General features: G+C 32.6%; 1 protein-coding gene across 1 annotated transcript; it reads right to left on the bottom strand.

Moving 5' to 3' along the window:
* Positions 1-1,137: 1,137 nt before the first annotated feature.
* LOC112500006 lies at positions 1,138-1,872 on the bottom strand. The gene has a single exon (XM_025103264.1). The coding sequence runs from the start codon at positions 1,870-1,872 to the stop codon at positions 1,138-1,140; it is 735 nt and encodes a 244-aa protein (XP_024959032.1).
* Positions 1,873-10,897: the final 9,025 nt, after the last annotated feature.

Here is a 10,897-nt window from a genome sequence, read left to right as displayed (position 1 = left end):
TGTTTAAATTAAAAAAAATTATGTTAAAGATGATTTAATTTTATTAATATTTTTTTCCTACCATTGTAATAAATAACTTATTATTTATATTTTAACACCAAAATCATTCAAAACCACTATGAAATTGACTCCAATTTCATCATCTTAAAATTAAAGTTTCCAGTTCTTACAGTGTATTTCATTCAAAAACTCAAAATCAACTATTTAGATTTTAACCAAATGAAAGATTCATACATACTCTCGTCTTTATAACTTAAAATTGAACAAATTCCTATAAAGATTCAACCAGGTTTTCATATCGAAATAAACAAAAAATAATATTAAAACAATAAAATTATACCGTAACTAACATAATTAATTTTTTAATTTAAAGAAATCAGATTATAAAATAATATCTTATTTTGCTAACCAAGCTATTGATATAAACCGTTAATTTTATTATTTATTTTAATGAAATTTTTTAATATGATAAAATTATTTCAAATAATTGATTTCATGATGAAAAAAAAATGTTTGGATTTCTTGTCTTTCATGTGGATCTTTAGAAAATGAAAACTTATCTCATTTATATCAAAATAATATTTACATAAAATGGGAAAGGGGTTGATATCCCCACCCCCTTACATCATTTTTCACCTCCTCCTCTTCACACCAACCCTCACTCACACCCTCACAACTTTTTCTCACTCTCACCCTCACATACTCACCCTCTACACAATCACATCCCCCTCACATGCATCTATAGGAGGAGGTGGAGTTAGAAAAACCCAATGGGAAAACTTAAAAAGGAGCCTTTTTATACACGTCATCGTAATAATGATGTCACACCCTACGCTCCCTTCTACGTAATGATTTTTTATTCTTTTACCCCCCAACTATACTCTACTTGTCTTTTTTAACCCTTTTCTTCAACCACAAGACTTTGCACCAAAGGACGAAAGTATAAAGAAGTTTGCTTACAACCCCTCCAAAACATAAAAGTAACATTCTTTTTAAAATTTTAAATTTTCTAAACACATAAATAAAAAAATATGAATATAATACTTTTTTCACAAGAAGATGATAATAACCCATCATAGATGGAATTCACCAAAATTTGCTTGTATAAAAAGAAAGGGACCTAAAGTGTCAATTCTTTTAAACTTTGGGGATGTGATGTAACGGCGTCGTTACGGCAGCACTAGCTGACGATTTGCAACTGAGAAAACCAAGTACTCTCCAAGAACATTTCTGGTGATCGCCACTCCGGTTAACCGGACCGACGTCACCGGATTCTGAAGAAGAAACAAGTGTCTTCGATGTTGTCCGGCGAACCTGCCGGTTCTTCATGTCCTGAAGATCCATCTCCGGCGGTAGCACCTTCACTAGCCCAAAGAAAAACACATACCATCGTGAAGAAGGTTTCTTTCCGGAACCATCACGACCAATCTCCGGTGGCGGTTCGGAACTCATGCTTGTGTTCCTGTGCAGCTTCTTGTAATCCAATGAACGACTGGTTCTAACGAGTTCACTCGCCGGTGGGCTCTTGACCTCTGACATTGATTCCGACCGCCGGCAAAGATACGGTTGACGGTGGTGGTGATTGTTTTCTCTTTGCGGCGGTGGTTTTTGCCGGTGGTGCTGTTCATTGATGGGTACAAGCTTACCGCAGAATATGATGTCTTCTGCATGAGACATCATCTTGTCTTCGGGATAATCACCCAAATCTCCCGAGAAAAACTCAAAATATTCTTCGGTGGGTAATGGCGATGGTGATGGTGGTGGTGATGGCGGATTCCGGTGATCTTGATGTTGGGTTGTTGGGAAATCGGTGAGGGAAAGGGTGTCAAGTACTTCTTCTACTTCTTGATTATCGTGAAATTTGTCACCCATTTCACACAGTAATTTCGTGTGTGTGTGTGTGTTTGGAGAGAATGTGTTTTGGAGGTTTGAGAAATAGAATTAATGGAGAAAAGAAACGAAATATAAAAGGTGTAGATGGAGGAGGAAAAGAATAAAGAAAAGTGGAATTTTTAATGTTGAATTGTGTTTTTTTTTTCTAATATAAATATTATTTTATGGACAAAATTCTACCTTTTCTTTTAAATAAAATTAATTACAAACAACCTCAATCTATTTATAATTTAACCACTTGAAAATCATTACTCTATTTTTTTTAGAATTTTTTTTATTAACCTAAATATCTAATCCGTTATGCGAGTTGATTAATTTCAGAGTGATCACTGCTTTGCAGATAACCTGGAGTCACCGTATTTGAATCTCCATAGCCACAAGAAGATTTTTATTCCTCATTGGATTTGAACCTGAAATCTCCAGATACTTTTGACCTTTGGAGTCAAACTCAAACCAATCAGAAACCACACTTGTGGTTTATTTATTTTTTATTTTTTTAGAATTGCTTAGTTCTGTTAAAAGATATATATATATATATATATATATATAGAAAGAGAGAAGCGTTCAAATAAAAACCACTCAATTTGTACAAACCATGAAAACCACATTCAACCAATCATAATTTTTCATTTTGTTCATTTGTTTGTAATTATAAAGGTTGATTAACCATTTTTATTATGGATGGTGTTAATCATGGATATTATCATCTTCATTATTTTAATTTTAAAGAAATACATGAAACAGTTTCATTAAAATTTTATTAAATATTATATGAAACAAAGTCATCAAAAAAGTATTATATGAAACAATTTCACAAGATTAAACAATTTCATGAAAAAATTTCATAAGATTAAACAATGAAATCGACGTATGAGAGTGGTTTGTACGGTTTGTACAAATGAGGGTGGTTTTCATTTGATCGCTCCTATATATATATATATATATATATATAGAGAGAGAGAGAGAGAGAGAGAGAGAGAGAGAGACTTGGGATCATGTGAGACCAATAGTTTTTCGTGAGACCCGTAAAACCAATTCTCAATCCTTGGATTAGATCTACAATCATCAGATCTTAATATTATAAACGCCACGAGACCTCTCAATAATTACAAAATTGTCACCGTGCAACTTTAGACCATTAGATCATATGCTTATAAAGTTGATCAATAAACATAAATTGGTCTTACATGTCTCACGAAAAATCATTGATCTCACGTGAACCCAACTCTCTCTCTCTCTCTCTCTCTCTCTCTCTCTCTCTATATATATATATATATATATATTTCAATCTTGACTAACTAAACTCTTGTTTGTCCTTAATTGATAAAATGATAACAGATTGGGGTAGATATTGACAAATGTATAAAGTGTTGTTGTTTGGAAAAGAGGAGGACCACACCTCACTTATGAGAGAAGATGGAGGGTAGCAGCGTCCGTGTTATGAAACCTGAAGGGGGAAAAGATGGCTTATTGGAAACTTATATAAACGTGTTTTAATCCTGAATCGAGCTCATAATTCAGTTTCTCATTTTGAAATCAGTTTACAAAAGCTCTTGTTCTATTCTTTCGTTTGTTCATTGTTTAATTTTCATTTTGTATACATATTGTGTTAAAACTCATATATTGTAATCTATTTCTCTTAAAAAAAATCATGTATATTTCATAAGTAATCACTTTCAATTAATTCTATAAATTTACATTTCTTTTATTTTCTTCGTTTTAAAAAATATTTTAAAGACTTTGTTAGAATAGAAAAATTAACCCCAAGATCTTAGAAATCACCATTTTGGATAATCTGGTAAGGGTACTTATGGATTGGGTTAATCGAGTTGAATACATTTAAACAACCTAACCCAATGCTTGTGGTTTGAAAAATCTTTACCCAAACCAAATTGCAACCGAATCCATTTCGTACGGGTTAGTCGGGTTGATACTTTAATACATTAAATATTCTTCTAACCTTGAATATGTTATTTCTCTACTCATAATTTCTTTCTCACCATCAACAATTTGATACAACTTATCCATACTTCTTACGTATATCACATTCAGTTAATTTTCTCAATTTACGTATATATGTTCACAGTGAATGAACATATATACGAATGAGTTATAAAGAGATGTGAATAGATTGAAAATATGTGTATATGAAGAGTGTACGTGATAGTGTAATTGTGTAATGTATATATTAATAGAAATTCAACAATCATATTAAATCCAATAAATAAAATGATATCGGATTCATCGGATTGGGTTGGGTTGAGTTGAGTTCAAATAATAGTAACTCAATATCAACTCAATACCTACGGCTTGAAAATTTTACAACTCGATTAAACATCAGATTGATCAGATTGGTCAGGTTTTCGACTTTCGAGCACTCCTATAACCCGAACATCTCCATCAGCTTATTATATATAAATTTTTTTTAAATGGAGAAACAAAATCATAATCTCCAAAAGAAATTAAATCTAACACCAACCTAAGTCTTCATTTTAATGATTTTAACATTTATTTAAGAGTGAATTACATCGTTGGTTTCTGTGGTTTGCTCAAATTTTAGATTTGTTTCCTAAAATAAACTATCTACATTCGTGGTCCCTAACTTTTCATTTTTCATAACACTCATGGTCCATCCACTTAACAACGTTAGTTAGCCACCGTTATAAGACTTAATTTATAAAACCAAAAATAAAACGTTGTATCTAAAGACGTTGCAATAAGTTTATCGGATGCTTTAAAGCATCATAACAAGTTTTTATGATACTTATAATACAAAGAATCGTATTAGCAATTTTATATGACACTTTTAAAAAAGTTCCTATAAAATCAATCGTCTTATAAAAAGATGGACTTTTAGGACGTTTAACTTTTTTGGCGTCATATAAATCTAATTTTTGTTGTAGTGATAGTTTTTCTTGATTGTTTAAATAATCAATATTTTTTTAATCTTAATTTATAATTTTTATGTGGTTGTCATTTTAATTATTTGTAGTTTGACTGTATATTAATAATCTCACGTTAACCGAACTTAATTTTCAATATTTTGCTCGCATATTTCAATTCCTAACCTGAATGATATGTGAATCTATCTTTATTTTCTTCGGTTTTTTAACTTTAGACTTTTTAACGCTAAACTTTTTTTGTGAGTTTAATAGTTTTTAAATAAATATAAAGATTTTTATTTAATATGTAATTTATTTTAAGAAATTTGATATATATGATTAGATCTATAAAATATATCTTTAATAAAAATAATAAAAACACGTGAATCACATTAAATTTTAGATTAGATTACACTTTTTTAGTTCCTATAGTCCTTGATAACGGTGTTAACTAACTTGTTAATGGAAGAGATCATGAGTGTTATGAAAATGAAAAGTTAAAAACCACTGGTGTAGATAGTTTGTTTCAGGGACTAAATACAAAATTTAAACAAACTACAAGGACCACCAATGTAATTTACTCTTAATTTTATTACAAAAATATTCAATAAAATATAAAAACAATACTTTCTCTCTCTTTTTCTATATTTTTTTTTATTAAGGGCCTGTTTATTAAACACTTACTTGGTAAGTGTTTAATGCATAAATTTTCTCATCGGGTAAACATGAGAAGGGCCAAAAATCTTACCAAATAAGAGCGATGAGAATGATGGGGAATCTTACCTAGTAAGTGAGGATGACGACTTTTACCAAGGTAAGTGTTCACCCAATAAATTGTTGCATTCGATATGTTTTGATGTACTAAAATCTTACGCATCAAAATAACTTATATGTTAACTCCTATTGGTAAGCGCTTACCGGATAAGCATTTAGGTAAACGGCCCCTAAGACTATCAGAATGGAATTGTTTGAAAATTATCCTGATTTGAAGAAAATTCTTCCTTGTGTCCGGTAATCTCCTTTTCGGGAAAAAAAAAACTTGAAAGAAAATATTATTGAACTAAAAATACAACAAAACCTTAATTTTTCTCTGTTTCAGATAAGCTGTTGAAAAAGCTCTATGCTTTATGACTGACATGTTACATTACTTTTTACAAAAAGGCCTAACGACTGTATTTGTCATCAATTTTGTTACTATTTATATCAAACTATATAGGTGTAATGGATCAATACATAGTTCTATTTATGTTTTTATTAGGGATTTGCTTATTTGAAATAATTTATCTTATCAACTTATTATAAGTTAGAAGGGTTTAACTTTTTCAAAAACTTCTTATTACTCAAAAGTGTTTATTACCGGTGTCACACCAGAATAAATCAATAAGTTATTTTTGTAAGCAATCCTGAAATATTTTGATGAATACGTTTTCATGATTCACGTCCGACGTTTTATCCAGACAACTTTGCTAAAATTTTAAGCAATAAAATACCGAAATTGACCAAATCAAATGGGCATATATCTCGAAGAGGCTTGCGCAATTACATAGTTCATGATGTCACCTGCATTAAATACAAGTTTGCTTCTTAGAAAATATATGTACATACCAACATTTAATTCACATAACGTGTAACCTTTTGATACTCACACAACAAATATGTTTAGAGCCACACATTTCCGTCTTCGAGACTGATTTTTCAAACTTCTAGTTTCGGTATCGTTCGTGAGTTCGTAGTCAGCTTCGGGTTTTCTGGTTTTCGTTATGAAAATAGACCCGTGTTTCAGTTTGGTCGTCTTTAGTTGGCTAGAATCTTGTAGTAAGTTATTTCACGTGATGTTGCGAGCCTCGGTTTTTATTATCTCGTTCTCCTTGATGTGTATCGGTCACAGTTGTTTGAAAAATCTAAGGTGGCGTTTGTTTTTTAAGAGGTGTTTAAGTCTGAAGTCTGAAGTCTGAATTCACTTCTGAATTTTAAAAGGTGGTGCTGAAGTCTGAAATCTGAATCAGTCAGACTGTTTGTTTTTACGTCTGTAATCTGAAATCTGAAATTTGAATCATTGAAATCTAGGCTTTCTTTGCAAGCATTGGAAGCTCTAAAAGCAATTAAGAGGTTTTAAGTGAAAATGTTACCTCTAAATAATTCAGACATAAGAGGGTATTAAGTGCTTTTTTGGTAAAAACAAACAGGGCCTAAATGTTGAAAAGTAGAATACTGGTGAAAAGAGTTCTTTGTTAATATGGTTTTAAGGTCGTCTTGATGCCTTGGGGTAATTGTGCCTCTAAACCTTAAATTGAGAAATGTAAAAATGTCTTTAAATAATCAGTATTTTATTCAAATGAATAGTGAACATGGTATTATTTTGTGTTACGAGCATCAGAAGTTTCATACCTTTAATGTACTACACCAAATACCGGTAAACAGCGACTAATTTAAAACTTTTGTTGGCGAACGGGTGCGTAACGTGTGGGAATCTGCCGAACAGTTCGGGCCAAATCCTGTAATACCATGAATAAAGCAGTTTTCTCCCCAAAGAACAACATCGAGTACTTCTACTTCATATATAAGGGTTATTATAGTAAAACCTACATACAGCATACCATCTCCAACGTACTCAAGACAAGCCAAATAGCTAAGTCATTTTGTGTCTCTATAATCACTCGACTCATCTCAAATGACGCTAGTATCGGCCCTGCCAAGACCTGATGCACACGTCAAGAAAAAAAGTGTCAGGCTTAAAACCAAGTGAGCTCAAGCAGTTTTCATCTCAAATAAATAAAGTGATAAAACAGAAAGGATGTCATTTAAATCACAATTTCAAAAATGAAATGTATTTATCGTTAAAGCAACCTCTTTTCTAAAACCCACCATCTCCATGATGAAAACTCCATATACAAAACGTCCATTTGAATATAAAACCAAAATCAATACTCGTTCAAAACGTGAATACCTTAAAATATGCATATACTGAAACATGGATAAAACACCATTATCCAAAACACTAAAATATGGACAAAACTTGATATCCAAAATGGCAACTCATGGTTAACACTTCATAGAGAAAAATAACACCGAAAACATGGGTAAACTCAATACCCAAAACAACAACTTATAGCTAAAGCAACATAGATAAACTCCATACCCAAAATAACACCTTTCGGTGATGGGGGAGACTATTTCATCGACTATGGTGAAACACAAAGTAAGTCATAGATCAACGTTATTAACTAGCACCTCAAGATTCAATTGAACTTAGTGCCTACTCCTCCGAGTTTCACTTCAAGGCCCATGTCCTTAGTGCCTACCCCTCTGGGTAGCACCTCAAGACTCATGGATCTTAGTGCCTACTGTTGGTCTCAACCATGGGATTTGTTGATAATACTCATAGTATCCGATCAAACACTTAGAAAAGAAATTCTAAGTGCCTACTCTATAGAGGTTCTTATCGCCAGAATTCACTTTGTTTGCCCCCCAGCAACCCCCTCATCATTGGGTTGATATCAACAAGTATACAAAACTAGCACATCATGTGTATAAAATGTCGGACACCATGAATGCCATACTATTTAGTACACATATGCCATTAAGGATTAATACAATCAAACAACGTCAAGACTCCCCACATGCCAAATACGACCAACTTATAGGCATGTGGATCCATTGCATTACAACTTCAACATATATGACTCCAATTTGAATGATCAACACATCCAAAACACGTAATCTCAAATGAATATGCAATGTATGCAAAACTCGTTCAAATATCACCATTGATCCATTTTTGTGGAACAAAGTCTTAAAACACATTTGAATCAACTTCAAACCATCAAAACCTCCAACTTATTTGACTACTCCATAAAAGTCGACATAACTCAATAGAAATATATTTACTTCATATTTATGCAACTTTACTTATCAAAATGGGAATATATCCCAAAACTCCTATTTATCTTAACCAACTTTCAAAATATCACACTCTAGTGATTGTATCTCCAAATGTCTCAAAACCCTAAATATACACATTTTCAAGGTTTTATGAAATCAAATGTACCAAGGATGCACACATACCAGATAATCACCATCATTTGATAAAATCAAAACGAACACATTTAAAACCTCAAAACTAAACAACTTTTAACATGTACATAGTTTTCACAAACTTGAAACTCGTCTTGCTAGATTTATGCTAAATCTAGATCCAAACCATCTTTACTTGCAATGATGAAGAATCTACGATCTTCAAGGCAACCCTGATTTCACCAAGCTTGAACCACTTTCAAGTTATCTTCAACCAAGATCTTGGATCTCCAAGATAGCACTTCATTTTCACTCCACATCCTCTAATCTTCAACCAAACTCAACCATTAGAGCCCAAAATGGTAAACACAAATCACCTCCAAGAGAGTTAGTTGAAGGATATGAAGAGTGACCAAATCCTAGCCCTTGGATGATCATTTGAAGAGTCCAACTCAAAATACTAACCCCAAGCCTTCTCTTCCACTCACAAACTCCTAAGATTGCACAAGAAGTCCCTGGAATTGCCTCAAACCCAAAAGGGGTGAAGTGGGTGGAAGAAAATGAAGGAGACCCCTAAAAAATGGGGTTATATCCCGTTTGCAGGTTATATACGACCCGTTATGCGACCCAGATTGCATATCTGGTCACATGGGATTAAAATCTCATTAAAACCTTCATATATGTGACCACAACTGAGACATTTGTTGTTTATCTAGTTTCCTAACTCTCTATTTTAAAATATGCAACCTCAATTGAGACCTTGATCGCATATCCGGTTGCTTAACTCTTTGTTTCTTGATTTCAGCTCCTTTTAACACTCCAATGAGTTAAGCAACTTCGCCTGTGACCCAATTCGCGTGCCAAGTCGTCGAGAATCTTTTAATACCCGAAAATTCTTGATTTCACTATCTTTTTTACCACAAAACAACCCACGAAAAATAAACACGGTTTATCCCTAATAACTCAACACAAATATATCAAATAGAATTTAATTAACCCGTAGTTACATCCAACGAAAATACGAGTGCTACATTTAACAATACAAAAACTCTAACCTGATGAAATTCAACTTTTATTAAATATCCGTGGATAATTATAAACTTACATATTCAAGCGACTTTAAAGTACTGATCAAGTTACGCACAATTCTAAAAGTTGTCGTACATATACATTATTCAAGATAACACGTTTATAGTAGGCAACATATGATTGACAAAGCAATGAACGAGAATTATAAAAGAAGCCTTCTCTATTCCCTTCGCTTTGATACATTCACTTAGAACCGTATTTTTATTTACTTTAATTAGTAACTTTAGAATTGGATTCTCTAATTTATTTTGCTCACTGAGAGTTGTATCTTTGTTTTACTTTGATAAGTTGTGTAAGAACATAATATATTTCTCTCATTCTAATGTGTTAAATATAACACCCCCGTCTCGCGTGCCTTAGGACGAAAGACACCGCAATTAGGTTTAAAAAAAATCAAATCAGACCATTGGTTAAAACAGATCAACTAATATAATTTACCAAAACATAATTACATTAATCACAAACGGAGACCACAATGTGTACCAAAACATAGTTCCAAAAATGCACATATATGTCATCTACATTAATCATCAAAAGCTTAACGAAAGTAGATTATAATGGTTATCTTCAGTCCTGCCATCTTTGTAGCTCTCATCCCAAAGTCCCTACTAAGTCATGTACATGCCGAGGACAAGAAAAACTAGGTTGAGCTTAATGCTCAGTGAACAGATAATAATAACTAAACAATAAACATGAGGTAACAAGTTTGAAAGAAATTCATAATGTTCAATGATAAACAAGATTAGGGGGTTTCTAAAAGAAACTCAATCCAACAAATCCCCTGAAGGCATGTCAAGGGTCCGAAGACCAAACCGCATCACGAGAACGTGTTGTTCCTAAAAGATGGTCAGTCTGTTTGGGTATGTGTGACGAAAAAAGTGTGAACACTACACAACAATGCTCTCCATGGATTTAACCATGACCATAACTTAATCTCCGATAACGGTTCCTAGGATCGATCCATACTCCCTCTATTTGACTAATACATAGTCAAGTCCACTTTTAAGGACAATATATGT

Source organism: Cynara cardunculus (genome assembly GCF_001531365.2).
Source record: "Cynara cardunculus var. scolymus isolate 2C chromosome LG 17, CcrdV1, whole genome shotgun sequence".
Lineage (NCBI taxonomy): Eukaryota > Viridiplantae > Streptophyta > Magnoliopsida > Asterales > Asteraceae > Cynara > Cynara cardunculus.
Note: the sequence above shows the minus strand (reverse complement) of the source record. Positions and strands in the feature narration are given on the sequence as shown.

What these genes read in the sequence shown, in the direction of transcription:
- LOC112500006 (XM_025103264.1), bottom strand. Translation starts at nt 1,872, where the DNA reads ATGGGTGACAAATTTCACGATAATCAAGAAGTAGAAGAAGTACTTGAC.